Raw genomic sequence first — 17,545 nt, 5'->3', positions numbered from 1 at the left:
AGTACAGACCAAATTATCTTCTAACTACATCTAACAGTGACTTTACTGGTGTCACAGACCAAATTATCTTCTGACTACATCTAACAGTGAATTTACTGGTGTCACAGACCAAATTATCTTCTGACTACATCTAACAGTGAATTAACTGGTGTCACAGACCAAATTATCTTCTGACTACATCTAACAGTGAATTTACTGGTGTCACAGACCAAATTATCTTCTGACTACATCTAACAGTGAATTTACTGGTGTCACAGACCAAATTATCTTCTGACTAAATCTAACAGTGACTTTACTGGTGTCACAGACCAAATTATCTTCTGACTACATCTAACAGTGAATTTACTGGTGTCACAGACCAAATTATCTTCTGACTACATCTAACAGTGAATTTACTGGTGTCACAGTACAGACCAAATTATCTTCTGACTACATCTAACAGTGAATTTACTGGTGTCACAGACCAAATTATCTTCTGACTACATCTAACAGTGAATTTACTGGTGTCACAGACCAAATTATCTTCTGACTACATCTAACAGTGAATTTACTGGTGTCACAAACCAAATTATCTTCTGACTACATCTAACAGTGAATTTACTGGTGTCACAGACCAAATTATCTTCTGACAACATCTAACAGTGAATTTACTGGTGTCACAGACCAAATTATCTTCTGACTACATCTAACAGTGAATTTACTGGTGTCACAGACCAAATTATCTTCTGACTACATCTAACAGTGAATTTACTGGTGTCACAGACCAAATTATCTTCTGACAACATCTAACAGTGAATTTACTGGTGTCACAGACCAAATTATCTTCTGACTACATCTAACAGTGAATTTACTGGTGTCACAGTACAGACCAAATTATCTTCTGACTTAACATCTAACAGTGACTTTTGGGAACATCTGGTGCAAAATGAAATAGGCCCTTAACCTAAAGAGATTTTCAGCATTTTCCCAATTTCATGTTCACATTTTTTGTTGTATATTTTCCCGATTCCATGCAAAATATATTCACATTTTCCCAATCATAAATAGTTCAAATGTCCCGTACATTTTTTTTTTTTAAGAAATTTTGATCATTATGTATTTTAAGCAGATGTATTTATGCTACAAGTTTAACAAAGCTAAATCTGTAAACATGAAATAGGTCTGTTGATAGTATTTCCCCAATTAGCAAAAATTACCAGTGTATTTTCCCACTGGAAAATGTATACGTTCAGGCCCTTGTAGAGTACGGGTTAGAAAATCACTGAGCATAATATATACAATTTGTAATAGTTATACATTATACACATATTTCATATAAAGTAAGCTGAAAAAGTAATTGGTATTTTTCTTTAACTTCATCAGTTTTAACCATAGTTTATTCGAAATACAGGCACTATATAACTGCCTTAAGACTTGATATTGAGATGTCAATATCTATTTTGAAATCTTTTCTATCTGGTTTCAATATCATACATATTGATATGCAGTGTAATTGCAAAGGCTATATATATACAATATAGCATTAATTATCTCATAAATTCATAATTTTAAGCTATATTGCATCCTTGTAGGCTATTAAATAAAATTTAAAGGCTGCATAGGAATTAAAGTATATAGAAGAGCCTGATTTATTTAAGAAGACACATTTATAAAATATCAAAGCTGGAGTATACACAGAAATAACAAGCAGTGCTGTGTATGTATAGCTATGAGCTATGTATGCAGATATGAACTATATGTAGGCAGATATGTTTGTTTGTTTGTTTGTTTTTGTTTAACGTCCTATTAACAGCCAGGGTCATTTAAGGACGTGCCAGGTTTTGGAGGTGGAGGAAAGCCGGAGTACCCGGAGAAAAACCACTGGCCTACGGTCAGTACCTGGCAACTGCCCCACGTAGGTTTCGAACTCGCAACCCAGAGGTGGAGGGCTAGTGTTAAAGTGTCGGGACACCTTAACGACAGTAGATAAGTACATGTGCTTTGTATGCAGAGATGAGCTGTGTATGTAGATATGAGCTGTGTATGTAGATATGACCTGTATATGTAGATAAGAGCTCTATATGTAGATATGAGCTGTGTATGTAGATATGAGCGGTGTATGTAGATATGACCTGTATATGTAGATAAGAGCTTTGTATGTAGATATATGAGCTGTATATGTAGATATATGAGCTGTGTATGCAGATATGAGCTGTGTATGTAGATATGAGCTTTGTATGTAGAAATAAGCTGTGTAGGTATATATGATAATTGAGCTGTGTATGTAGATATGAGCTTTGTATGTAGATATGAGCTGTGTATGTAGATATGAGCTGTATATGTAGATATGAGCTGTGTATGTAGATATATGAGCTGTGTATGTAGATATATGAGCTGTGTATGTAGAAATGAGCTGTGTAGGTATATATGATAATTGAGCTGTGTATGTAGATATGAGCTTTGTTTGTATGTAGATATGAGCTGTGTATGTAGATATGAGCTGTGTATGTAGATATGAGCTGTGTATGTAGATATGAGCTGTGTATGTAGATATGAGCTGTGTATGTAGATATGAGCTGTGTATGTAGATATGAGCTGTGTATGTAGATATGAGCTGTGTAGGTAGATATGAGCTGTGTATAGAGATATGAGCTGTGTATGTAGATATATGCGTTGTATGTATGTAGATATGAGCTGTGTATGTAGATATGAGCTGTGTATGTAGATATGAGCTGTGTATGTAGATATGAGCTGTGTATGTAGATATGAGCTGTGTATGTAGATACGAGCTGTGTATGTAGATATGAGCTGTGTATGTAGATATCAGCTTTGTATGTAGATATGAGCTATGTATGTAGAAATGAGCTGTGTATGTAGATATGAGCTGTATATGTAGATATGAGCCATGTATGAAGATATGAGCTGTGTAGGTATAGATACGAGCTGTGTATGTAGAAATGAGCTGTGTATGTAGATATGAGCTGTGTAGGTATATATGATAATTGAGCTGTGTATGTAGATATGAGCTTTGTTTGTATGTAGATACGAGCTGTGTATGTAGATATGAGCTGTGTATGTAGATATGAGCTGTGTATGTAGATATGAGCTGTGTATGTAGATATGAGCTGTGTATGTAGATATGAGCTGTGTATGTAGATATGAGCTGTGTATGTAGATATGAGCTGTGTAGGTAGATATGAGCTGTGTATAGAGATATGAGCTGTGTATGTAGATATATGCGTTGTATGTATGTAGATATGAGCTGTGTATGTAGATATGAGCTGTGTATGTAGATATGAGCTGTGTATGTAGATATGAGCTGTGTATGTAGATATGAGCTGTGTATGTAGATACGAGCTGTGTATGTAGATATGAGCTGTGTATGTAGATATCAGCTTTGTATGTAGATATGAGCTATGTATGTAGAAATGAGCTGTGTATGTAGATATGAGCTGTATATGTAGATATGAGCCATGTATGAAGATATGAGCTGTGTAGGTATAGATACGAGCTGTGTATGTAGAAATGAGCTGTGTATGTAGATATGAGCTGTATATGTAGATATGAGCTGTGTATGTAGATATGAGCGTTGTATGTATGTAGATATGAGCTGTGTATAAGTAGATATGAGCTGTGTATGTAGATATGAGCTGTGTATGTAGATATGAGCTGTGTATGTAGAAATGAGTTGTGTAGGTAGAAATAAGCTGTGTAGGTATATATATGAGCTGTGTATGTTGATATGAGCTGTATATGTAGATATGAGCTGTGTATGTAGATATGAGCTGTGTATGTAGATATGAGCTGTGTATGTAGATATGAGCTTTGTATGTAGAAATAAGCTGTGTAGGTATATATATGAGCTGTGTATGTAGATATGAGCTTTGTATGTAGATATGAGCTGTGTATATGTAGATATGAGCTGTGTATGTAGATATGAACTGTGTATGTAGATATATGAGCTGTGTATGTAGATATGAGCTGTATATGTAGATATGAGTTGTGTATGTAGATATGAGCTGTGTATGTAGATATGAGCTGTGTATGTAGATATGAGCTTTGTATGTAGATATGAGCTTTGTATGTAGATATGAGCTGTGTATGTAGATATGAGCTGTGTAGGTAGATATGAGCTGTGTATATGTAGATATGAGTTATGTATGTAGATATGAACTGTGTATGTAGATATGAGCTGTGTATGTAGATATGAGTGGTATATGTAGATATGAGCTGTGTAGGTATATATGAGCTTTGTATGTAGATATGAGCTGTGTATAGAGATATGAGCTGTGTATGTAGATATGAGCTGTGTAATATTGTAGATATGAGCTGTGTATAGAGATATGAGCTTTGTATGTGGATATGAGCTGTGTATAGAGATATGAGCTGTGTATGTAGATATGAGCTGTGTATGTAGATATGAGCTGTGTATGTAGATATGAGCTGTGTATGTAGATATGAGCTGTGTATGTGGATATGAGCTTTGTATGTAGATATGGGCTGTGTATGTAGATATGAGCTGTGTATGTAGATATGAGCTTTGTATGTAGATATGAGCTGTGTATGTAGATATGAGCTTTGTAGGTAGATATGAGCTGTGTATATGTAGATATGAGCTGTGTATGTAGATATGAGCTGTGTATGTAGATATGAGTTATGTATGTAGATATGAACTGTGTATGTAGATATATATGAGCTGTAGATATGAGCTGTGTATGTAGATATGAGCTGTGTATGTAGATATGAGCTTTGTATGTAGATATGAGCTTTGTATGTAGATATGAGCTGTGTATGTAGATATGAGCTTTGTATGTAGATATGAGCTGTATATGTAGATATGAGCTGTGTATGTAGATATGAGCTTTGTATGTAGATATGAGCTTTGTATGTAGATATGAGCTGTGTATGTAGATATGAGCTTTGTATGTAGATATGAGCTTTGTATGTAGATATGAGCTGTGTATGTAGATATGAGCTGTGTATGTAGATATGAGCTTTGTATGTAGATATGAGCTGTGTATATAGATATGAGCTGTGTATGTAGATATGAGCTTTGTATGTAGATATGAGCTGTATATGTAGATATGAGCTGTGTATGTAGATATGAGCTTTAATTTGTATGTAGATATGAAACAAAAATTGATACCTTTGGTCCATATTTACAATGGAAATGTCGTCATCCTGGACCACTATACTTGGTCCTCCACCATAATCCACCTCTCCATCTGAAACAGGGATTAAACGAGAATGATCACTCCTGTAATAGGTAAAACATAAAACAAGGGTTATCTCCTCTTGTTAACAAGGAGAGAACAGGGGGAGGGATCTCCTTTTATAAATGAAATTAAGAAGAGGTTTTTTTCTTTATCTTGCCTTTGATAGCTTTGCAATTAAAAATAGTTTTTCTTCACATATCCTTTGATAGTTTTAATTTGTTGGCCACCAGCACGAAATGCAAAACAAGAATATACTCATATCTACTGATCAGGAACCTGATTTCAAGAGTTGTCTTCTTTTCTGTTTAATTTCCTTTGATAAATTAGACTCAACAAGAGTTATCTCCCTCCCCCTCTACAACATTATTCTTCATTGATATAGTACTGTATACATATATATGTCTGAGGTTAAAATATAGCACAAAGGACTTAAAAATCACTTACACAATATATGTAAAGCTACATGATCATTCACAGAATGTCTTATGATATATATACTTTTTATGTATATATATGGCCATGCATGACTTGTCAGTATAAGAAATGATTTACAGCATATCCTTAAAATATCAGTACATGGGAATTTAAATGCCAATATTTATGATCTAACCTACGTAAATGTTGACCTACAGACGCAAGCAAAGTTTATAGGGACAATGGACTTATCAACATTGGAGTAAATAAAAACAATTTTAATACCCCCTCAGGCTTAACAACTTTCGTTTATTACGTTACGTATTTTGAGATTTGAAGACTATTTTTAAAGTTTACGGTTCAATGATTATACATGTATATATATATCAAAATTAACGGTTCAATGGATACATATATCACTTAAACCCCACGTGAAGCATTCATGTAAACCTTATCAACAGCTTAATGATACTTAAGTTTTCTTATGTACAAAACATGTACATGTATGTAGTCATGTTAAATCTGTACGATATCAAAATTGTCTAGATTTTAAAATACCGATGTATTTGAAATTACCATTATAATTCTTATTCATTTATTTCTTCTTTTTTTTATTTTTTCAAATGTTCATGAATTTTATCTATATTGCATTATTTGACAATAAATTATAATGATAAGATATAAGATATGAAATACTCAAATATTATAGATAGCCAAAGTGATTTACAGAGTAGCCCCTAAGATTGCCAAAGCAAAGTATATTTTTTTAATTAGAATCAAAGTAAATTATAGTTTTTAATTAGAATATGTTCATCAATAAATATTTTTTATCTTTGTTGTCTCGTATAAAGTTCAGATTTAGCATCAGGTACATATGTACAGTGTGTATTATGCTATAAAATGTCCTTCTTTCTAAGGACTTCGATTTTCCATAATCAAGTTTAACAATTTATTTTTTTGGGTTGTTGTGTCAAATATGGCAATGCATGTGTTCGTTATATGTTATACGATAAATATTTACATGGAGTTATCAATTTAACGTGTGGTTAATATATTTCCACAACATCATAATATGACATTGAGCTGGCTGTGAACTAGTGAGATAATTAAGGATTAAAAAGAACTTAATGTATACATACCAACTGTACTATATATATATCATTTACTATATAACTACATGTACAGTATATCATGCTATGAATGTCCTTCTATCTAAGGACTAAATTGTATAAGTAAGTACCCTATAACTTTAACAATTTAACTTTTTTGGGTTGTTGTGTCAAATATGGTAATACATGTGTTCGTTTTATGTAATACGATAAATATCATCATAATTATATATATATACAGTATACAGCCAGTAATATGACATTGACCTGGCCATGAATTATTTAGATAATTAAGGTTTTAAAAGAACTTAATGTATATACTTACTGTACTATATATCATTTGCTGTTTATCTACATGTACACCAAGTACTGTCAAATTGATCACCAATTTAAAACTCGACACAAAAAACCTAAACCTACATTTTATTCACGGACGTCAGTATTAAGTTACAGGAGGATGTGAATCAGACTATAATCTTAAGGATGTAAACTTGACACGAATTCAATTCAATTCAAAAAAAGACTTTGTAATTATTTAATTAATCCTGATAGAGATTTTAGATGTAGATGCATGGCGAACTCTTGTCAAATTTTCAATAAATCTGTAGATCTCCAGGAAGAGAAACAGGAAACTGTCAATTTAACAACCTAACTTTGACAGACACAATATTTAATTCTTCAATTTAGCATGTTTTAAATAACAAGGCGTTAATTCAAGTTGCAAATTAGTGTGTTGTTTTAATACAGGCAATATATCCCAATCCCATGGCCATGGGAAGTGACAAAGTTTAAAAGGATTGTGTAAAAACCACAGTTATATATAGATACAGTGCATACAATCTGGATAAAATCATATAAAATTGAATCATATGTAACACAGTACAGCTGTTTTGTCTTCCCAGATAGAACTTAATATCAACGAAAACAGAAAGTGAAAGTGTGGAAATCTAAAGAAAAGCCATGAAAATCAAAATAATTAAAAAATTAGAGTTTGGAGAGATCATATTTACAGCACTATAATCTTCACATTTATAATTGTTAACCTCCATAAAAACAAAAACTAAATTTACATCATGAAATGGTTTTTACTTTACTTCGAATTCAGGAAAAGGAATTAATTAATTATCAAATCTATGTGTTATAGCTAATTAGTAGTTACAATTTCTTAAATGATTCATGATGGATTATTGATCAATCATGAACAGAAACAGTAATATCTACAAACCAATTCACCAATATTGGGGGAAAATACATGCTGTGGAAATGTTTTAAGGCACCTATATATGTTTAAATGGATTTTGATATAATGATTTACCAGTGATATGCTCATTTACTCATTTTATAAAGTTTTTGCTAGATAAATCTCATTCAGTAACTCCTGTTAATGTCAATGTCATAGTACAACCATGATCAATAAGAGAAAATCAGGATTCAGGTTTTGTAAGCCATACAGTACTAAAATGACTAATTATTGATTAAATCAATTAATCAGAACAATACTATTCACACATGGACTATATATCTATTATCAATCAATTAAGGTAGGATCATGCTATTAAATGAAGACTCGTCAGCCTATAGATAATCAGCTAAGTTTACAACAGAAATATTGCAACTTTTTAAATATCTTAACTTAAATGACATTCACAAGGATTTGAAACTTGTCTTAAGGCTGACACATGTTGCTGAGCGAATATTTTAAAGAGATTTCTCAAATATTTTGCATTTCAAAAATTAAACTTTTTAATTTTGTTATTAATCAAATTTTGAATTCATGACATATAACTATAGCTGAATTACATGCATGTATCTTCTTCTGTCACTTGAAAAAAGCAAAAACCATTTGTATCTCGGAGCATAACTTAGGCAATAACTACCGGTATACATGTACAGGATTTATATAATTATTGTGTAATAACAGTATTGAAACCGATATTTAAATCATGAGCTGGAACGTGAAGAGGAAGGAAGCTATAAGGAAGATATTGAGCAGAGGAAGAGCAGTGAAGATGATTTTAATTCAGTGAAAATATTTTAAATCCTTCATAGCTATTTAATCGGGGAAAAAACACTACACATTTCGGTATAGTGAAAATTTCTTAAAAAGAAACCCAACATATTTATCCTTAAATAAGCCTTTAGTGTTAAAAAGCCCCCTCCCCAAGTGTAAAAATCTAGTATATGTACCATATTTATTCTCAAATAAATCCTCAACTAATGTAAAAGTTTAATATCATATATATTTATCCTCAAATAAGGCCCTTCCCTAGTGTAAAAGTTTAGTACATTATTTATCCTTAAATAAGTCCCTCCCCTAGAATAAAAGTTAAGTACCGTATTTATCTTCAAATAAGCCCCCTCCCCTAGTGTAAAAGTTAAGTACCATATTTATCCTCAAATAAGCCCCCTCCCCTAGTGTAAAAGTTAAGTACCGTATTTATCCTAAAATAAGTCCCTCCCCTTGTGTAAAAGTTAAGTACCATATTTATAATCAAATAAGTCCCTCCCCTAGCATAGAGTTAAGTACCGTATTTATCTTCAAATAAGGCCCCTCCCCTAGTGTAAAAGTTTAGTACAGTATTTATCCTTAAATAAGTCCCTCCCCTAGCTCAGTACTTATGTGTGTGCAGGGCTCTTTTGTGAAGCTGGTGATAATTCTCAAATCATGAAGGGGTTGTTTGTCAGCAGGGGCTTTATTTGTGGATAACTATGGTATGAAAATTGCATGTACATGTACATCCCATTCATGTTTTACCATCTTTAAAAACCAATATACATATAATGTGTATCATGATCACTACAATATATTCCTTGAACCATTGTGCATGAAAATAACCGGTTTATCATATAATGTAAACAGACCATCCTACCATAGCACTTATACCGATAAAAAGGTCAAGTTTGGTCAAGTTTCTTCACAAAAATTACCTGTTTGGCTTCTGATAAGTCCAGGCATTGCATTAGTGTGCTGTAGCTCTTCAGGGTTGGAGGTACAAAGGGATTCCTCTGTTTCTAGGGTAACACACACCTCCCCAACATCGCCTTGCCGAACTTGTAATGGACTGCAGGAAGATGTGTCGTTGCCAGCCCCATTCTTATGTGAAATATCATTCACCATTAGTTCAAATCTGTCGGAATATTCTATGACATTTGGACATGACGAACCACCAGTTGTGCTCGATAAATCCTGTTCATGGTCATCCTGGTTACCAGATTGTTCCAAAATCTGTTTTACTTCCGGATGAGATATGTTTGCTTCACAGCAGTTGTTCACAAACCTGCCATGTTTGCCACGATGAACCGGAGAGAAAATATTTAGTGAAGAGGCATTCAGCTTCTTACGACACGATTCGACTTTTGATCGAATATAATCTTTACTTTTATTGAACACTTCCCTCGCTTTATTTTTCGGGTAACTTTTCCGTTTACTGGGTGAGGAATTCACATCAAAGTCTGCTGAATCCGGCAGATTATCTTCTTTTACACAAAAATCAAACTGATCATCCCATATCTCGACAAATTCTGCCGACTTGGAAAAGTTGACAGATTTTAAAATAGGACATGAATTGACTGGGCCCTTATCACTGTGACTACTTTTTACACTACGATTACTGTTATAATTTAAAGTGTTAGGCCATTCTCCTTCCTCTTTATACCACTGGTCGAGGCCTCCCTCTTCATCCCAGCCAGCGTCGGTCCATTTCGTTGGAGTTGTCTCCCTTGATGATCTTGGTGATATATGTTGGTTTCCTTCACCTGTGTTAGAAATATGTAAATAATCATGAGAGTCTCTTAGATTTTACAATTTTGAAAGTGAAAGCAGCTAAAAAAATAATCGAAGAAGACAACATCATTAATTGAATAAACATTATATAAAACACCATTTAAAATGATTCATTTTCAATAAAATTTTAAAAGATTTTTTTTCAAATGTTATAATCCACAAAAATTCCTCCTCAATTAGTATATAGGCAGTTATATATTAAAAATTAGAGTAATTATATATATATATATAATTAGTAATTTTGAATCTCAGAATTTCATGGAAGTAATTATATCTAAAATTTTAACATATACTTACTACTAAGTAAAGTAAAACCAGTTCAGAAAGATTTTTAAAGTAAACAGCTGATAAGTAACAAGATAAATATCTTTTGAACACACATGTACAGTCATTAAAATAGTCTAGGCCTAGCAGTGTCACACCATGTTTGTTTTACATAGATTAAGGTGATCAGAGGTCAATGTATATGTATATAAGGAGTAAGGCTACAAACCACACACATGTACATTGTACATGTATATATGAAGATTGCCTCGAAAAAATCGACAATTTACTTGTCTGTACTGTTGTTGTTATAACATGACCAATTACATATATTGTGGATGTGTAATTGACTTTATATATTAATTTTGCAGAATTTTAATGAATGTAGACTTTATTTATTGTTAGAGCAATTACAAGACAACTTCAACTAATGTTAATTACAGTTGGCCTGGACTGGATCAAAGCAAGTGGTCCGGGGTCTTACAGTGGGAGAAAACCAGAGTTCCTGGACAAAACCCTTACAGTGGGGGAAAGCCAGAGTTCCTGGACAAAACCCACAGGCAATTTAATAATATATTATAACTGTATATATATGTAGCTGATTCAAGCACAACTTGTAAATGTATACTTCTTAAACATGTTGCACCGGGAGGACATTTCAAACCCGGATATTCTGTATGAAACTCTGGATAGGGACAAAAATGATCCGAAATAGGGGATGGTCAGGTACACTCCAGTCTTATAATGAAACCTGCCTATAAAGTGCATTAAAGTTTGTGGGGTTTATCACCCCATCAACAGCCAGTGTCATTTTGAGGGGTCTCCTTGTAGTAGTTGGTGACTACCTCACTGAACAACATAAGGGAAGCCTGTTGCAGCTATATCCAGAGCAATTATTGTAAAGAGTCTTGCCCAAAGGAGACACGTATCAGCACATACAGACTAGCTGGCCCGTTTCTCAGCTTCAAGGGAAACACAAATTAACACAGGGAGAATTGAACATGTACAGTCAAACTTCGATGTTTCGAAGTTCTAGGGACTAACAGAAAAACTTCGAAACAGCGGGACTTCGAATTATTCATGGTTGACAATAGATCGATGTTTTCTTGATAATGACCATATATGTTAACGTTACATGTCCTCGGTGTCTTCGTGATGATCGTCGCCTGTCAGGCTCAAAAGTTAATTTATACCTCAAACACAACAAAATAAAAATACTTTTCATTAATTATACCTAAGCATTTTATTAATTAAACAAACTATGTATCGGTTACAAAACACTTATATCGCGTTTAACAGATAAAGCAAAATAAGTACAATGCACACTTACGTAAGTCGTTAGGCTTTTCTGCTAAAGACACGTGCGGTTACGTTATGCATATAAAATACGGAATGCCGATCGGTTGGAGAATGCATGATTGAATGACAAATAATCGATTTACTTGGATATTTATGTATACGTTTGCAATGTGACACTTATGAGTGAAGACATCGCTTATTGTTTGTGTTTAAAATTGGTCCGCTTGTTTTATAGTTCCGTAAAATTTACTCACCGACCGCTGATTTCAATGGCGGCGAAGATTATCAGAGACGACTACCGGAGTGATTAAATGTCATGGCTTCTAAATACCCCTTTTATCTATCAATTTGGTCTGATTATTAATTAACCCCATGATCGGGAGTGACAACACACGCTATCGTTATCCCTATTGTCAGTCAGGGCATCTAGGGGAGAAGTGTGAAATCTTGCCGCGGGGGTCACGACCAACACCTGTCCAGTGGTCAGTACAGGTAAACTTTTGTTCGAATCATGAGATGTCAATTACCTATGACATCATAGCTAACGGGCCATGAAAAAAGTTCGATACATCGAAAACTTCGATTCATAAAAATTCGAATCATGCATAGGTTCGTTAGTAGCGTTATATAGTAAGGAAATTCGGGACCAAGCAAAAAGTTCGATACAGCGAGAAATTCGAATCAACGAAGTTCGAATCATCGAGGTTTGACTGTATATATATATACCTCTGTCTTCAGCTAGCACCCTAACGGACTGAGCTATTGCAGTCTGCATGACCATTCGAGGCAGCAAAGGAAAGTGGATTTTAATACAGGTAGATAACCCTTTATAATCCTGTGTAATAAATTGTGTAACCTTGGCTGGAAACATCACCGATGGCATTTATAGACAGGTCTTTATATACATCTGTCACCTTATATACACAGGGTTTTGCTATACTGATGACCTTTAATTTTATAGACAGATTTTGCTAGACTGGTGACCTTTATAGACAGGTTTTTGTTATACTGATGACCTTTATAGGCAGGTTTTTGTTATACTGTGACCTTTATAGGCAGGTTTTTGTTATATTGATGACCTTTATAGGCAGGTTTTTGTTATACTGTGACCTTTATAGGCAGGTTTTTGTTATACTGTGACCTTTATAGACAGGTTTTTGTTATACTGATGACCTTTATAGGCAGGTTTTTGTTATACTGTGACCTTTATAGGCAGGTTTTTGTTATATTGATGGCCTTCACAGACAGCCCTTTGTTATAATGATGACCTATAATTTTTATAAAGACGTACATATATTTTTGCCATGTTAGTGATGGCCTTTATAGACAGAGTCTTGTTATCTTGATGGTCTTTATAGACAGGGTCTTGTTATGATGGCCTTAACAGACAGCTCTTTGTTATAATGATGACCTTAACAGACAGCTCTTTGTTATAATGATGACCTTTAACTTTTATATAGACAGGTTTTTGACATGATTAGAATGATGGCCTTAATAGACAGGGTCTTGTTATAATGATGGCCTTAACAGACAGCTCTTTGTTATAATGATGACCTTTAATTTCTATATAGACAGGTTTTTGCCATGTTTGTGATGGTCTTTTTAGAGAAAGTCTTGTTATACTGATGGTCTTTATAGACAGGTTTCTGTTAAACAGATGATCTTTATAGATAGGAATTTGTTATAATAATGGTCTTTAAAGACAGGGTCTTGTTATAATGATGGTCTTAATAGACAGGGTCTTGTTATAATGATGGTCTTAATAGACAGCTCTTTGTTATAATGATGGTCTTAATAGACAGCTCTTTGTTATAATGATGGTCTTAATAGACAGCTCTTTGTTATAATGATGACCTTTAATCTTTATATACAGGTTTTTGACATGATTATAGTGATGGCCTTTATAGACAGGGTCTTGTTATGCTGATTGTCTTTATAGACAGGTTTAGGTTAATCAGATGATCTTAATAGACAGGGTCTTGTTATAATGATGGTTTTTACAGACAGCTCTTTGTTATAATGATGGCCTTTATAGACAGCTCTTTGTTATAATGATGGCCTTTATAGACAGGGTCTTGTTATACTGATGGCCTTTATAGACAAGTTTCTGTTATACTGATGGCCTTTACAGGCAGGTTTCTGTTACATACTTAAATGGTCTTTGTGGACAAGGGTTTTGCTATACAGATGGCCTTATATTTACATTTTTATGTGGACATGTTTTTGCTATGGTAGTGATGGCCTATATAGATAATACTGATGACTTTTGTAGACATGTTTCTGTTAGGTACTGATAGCCTATAGGTCTTTGTTTTGTACAGGTACCTTTGTAAATAGGTATTGTTCACATACTAATGACCTTTGTAGACAGGTATTTATGTATTTACAGGTGGTCTTTACACACAGGCATCTGGCATTGATATTGTGTACAGGTAGCAGTGTTAATTTTGCTGACATCACCAGGAAATCTACCTGTATAGCTTAAGGTTCTAGGTGTAACATGTATTACTGTACTAGTATATATATATACACACTGTATATGTAACCTGTCAATGACCTTGTCAGGTGTGAAATAGTATAAATTATCTGTACTTTTCGCAGACAATAAAAAAACTTGACCAAGCTTTGACACTCAGCATATAGACTGTAAGACAATTCCCAAGTAAATATGTTAATGTGAAAATAGTTCTGATCAAGATGAACTTCAATCACCATTATAACACACCTGTCAATTTACAAATCAGTACAGGTATAATACATAAAATGATACACCTATCATATTATTGTAAGGCCAACAGGAGGTAGGTCTATGTTTAAAAAATACAATAATTATTGATGTAGGGCCAACAGGCGATGTGTTATGTAGGGCCAACAGGCGATGTGTTATGTAGGGCCAACAGGCGATTGGTCTATGTTAAATACAGTAATTATTGATGTAGGGCCAACAGGCGATGTGTCTATGTAAAATACAGTAATTATTGATGTAGAGCCAAAAGGCGATGTGTCTATGTAAAATACAGTAATTATTGATGTAGAGCCAAAAGGCGATGTGTCTATGTAAAATACAGTAATTATTGATGTAGGGCCAACAAGTGATGTATCTATGTAAAATACAGTAATTATTGATGTAGGGCCAACAAGTGATGTGTCTATGTAAAATACAGTAATTATTGATGTATTACTAGGGCCAACAAGCGATGTGTCTATGTTAAATACAGTAATTATTGATGTAGGACCAACAGGCGATGTGTCTATGTTAAATACAGTAATTATTGATGTAGGACCAACAGGCGATGTGTCTATGTTAAATACAGTAATTATCTATGTAGGGCCAACAGGCGATGTGTCTATGTTAAATACAGTAATTATTGATGTATTACTAGGGCCAACTGGGGATGGTCTTTGTTAAATACAGTAATTATTGATGTAGGGCCAACAGGCGATGTGTCTATGTTAAATACAGTAATTATTGATGTATTACTAGGGCCAACTGGGGATGGTCTTTGTTAAATACAGTAATTATTGATGTAGGACCAACAGGCGATGTGTCTATGTTAAATACAGTAATTATCTATGTAGGACCAACAGGCGATGTGTCTATGTTAAATACAGTAATTATCTATGTAGGGCCAACAGGCGATGTGTCTATGTTAAATACAGTAATTATTGATGTATTACTAGGGCCAACTGGGGATGGTCTTTGTTAAATACAGTAATTATTGATGTAGGGCCAACAGGCGATGTGTCTATGTTAAATACAGTAATTATTGATGTATTACTAGGGCCAACAGGCGATGTGTCTATGTTAAATACAGTAATTATTGATGTAGGGCCAACAAGCGATGTGTCTATGTTAAATACAGTAATTATTGATGTAGGGCCAACAGGCGATGTGTCTATGTTAAATACAGTAATTATTGATGTATTACTAGGGCCAACTGGGGATGGTCTTTGTTAAATACAGTAATTATTGATGTAGGGCCAACAATCGATGTGTCTATGTTAAATACAGTAATTATATATGTAGGACCAACTGGGGATGGTCTTTGTTAAATACAGTAATTATTGATGTAGGGCCAACAGGCGATGTGTCTATGTTAAATACAGTAATTATCTATGTAGGACCAACAGGCGATGTGTCTATGTAAAATACAGTAATTATTGATGTAGGGCCAACAGGCGATGTGTCTATGTTAAATACAGTAATTATTTATGTAGGACCAACTGGGGATGGTCTTTGTTAAATACAGTAATTATTGATGTATTACTAGGGCCAACTGGGGATGGTCTTTGTTAAATACAGTAATTATTGATGTATTACTAGGACCAACTGGGGATGGTCTTTGTTAAATACAGTAATTATTGATGAAGGGCCAACAATCGATGTGTCTATGTTAAATACAGTAATTATTGATGTAGAGCCAACAGGCGATGTGTCTATGTTAAATACAGTAATTATTGATGTAGAGCCAACAGGCGATGTGTCTATGTTAAATACAGTAATTATTTATGTAGGACCAACTGGGGATGGTCTTTGTTAAATACAGTAATTATTGATGTAGGACCAACTGGGGATGGTCTATGTTAAATACAGTAATTATTTATGTAGGACCAACTGGGGATGGTCTTTGTTAAATACAGTAATTATTGATGTAGGACCAACTGGGGATGGTCTTTGTTAAATACAGTAATTATTTAAATCAACAAAACCAAACCTTCTATTCAAGGGACTCCATTAATTATATATATAAGGCCACCATCAATGGCAGTGTTGGAATTTATATATGGTGAATGACTGGCCTTGTTTGTCTTTTCTATTTTATGAATAATTTACTTTTTAAAAAATGGAATCAACATTTTTTACAAAAGGGGCATCAGATTTCCTGGATATTCATTTAAAAACAGATTTTGGCATTTCTTTTTTTTCAGCAAGATTGATATATAATCTTAAAAGAGGTATTTTTATGATATATATATATACTGTATGCATCATTCATATGATAGAATTATACACACAACATTCATATAATATATATAATAATTGATAGACACAACATTCATATGCAAAATCCATATAATACATTTGTATTAATAAATGTAATTCCTCAGCAACAGGCATGCTGAAAAAAAATGTATCAATTAAAATCTACAAATATCTAAAATTATACATATTTACAAAGGCCATCAATTTTGGAACATGTAGATAGACAACAGAAAAGAAGGTACTACATAAAGATATCAGCTGTCCTCAGTTAAAATCATCATTAGGTACATGCAACTTGTGATACTATATATAGTCAATTGCTATGAAAAATTCATATTTAGTTATACACATGTACATACAAATGTATATACAATTATGCAATTAACACATATTTTCTCCACATTGAAAAACACATCCTTTTGTTTATTGTCGCCATGTACAATTGTATCAAGATACAATGTGTTTAATAACAATCTTATGTAAGCATGTCTGTCAA

The 17,545-nt window shown here is 33.5% G+C and overlaps 1 protein-coding gene across 1 annotated transcript in view; it reads right to left on the bottom strand.

The window, feature by feature from the left end:
* Positions 1-17,545, bottom strand: part of LOC117317700 — a 93,221-nt gene that overhangs the window by 56,394 nt on the left and 19,282 nt on the right. The window contains exons 2-3 of the mRNA XM_033872577.1: positions 9,647-10,474; positions 5,126-5,204 (exon numbers count right to left, since the gene is read on the bottom strand). Of these exons, the coding sequence (XP_033728468.1) occupies positions 5,126-5,204; positions 9,647-9,836 (269 nt within the window). The 5' untranslated portion in view covers positions 9,837-10,474. The remainder of the gene's footprint in view (positions 1-5,125; positions 5,205-9,646; positions 10,475-17,545) is intronic.

The sequence above is a fragment of the Pecten maximus genome, chromosome 19, assembly GCF_902652985.1.
Source record: "Pecten maximus chromosome 19, xPecMax1.1, whole genome shotgun sequence".
In the NCBI taxonomy this organism is placed as follows: domain Eukaryota; kingdom Metazoa; phylum Mollusca; class Bivalvia; order Pectinida; family Pectinidae; genus Pecten; species Pecten maximus.
Note: the sequence above shows the minus strand (reverse complement) of the source record. Positions and strands in the feature narration are given on the sequence as shown.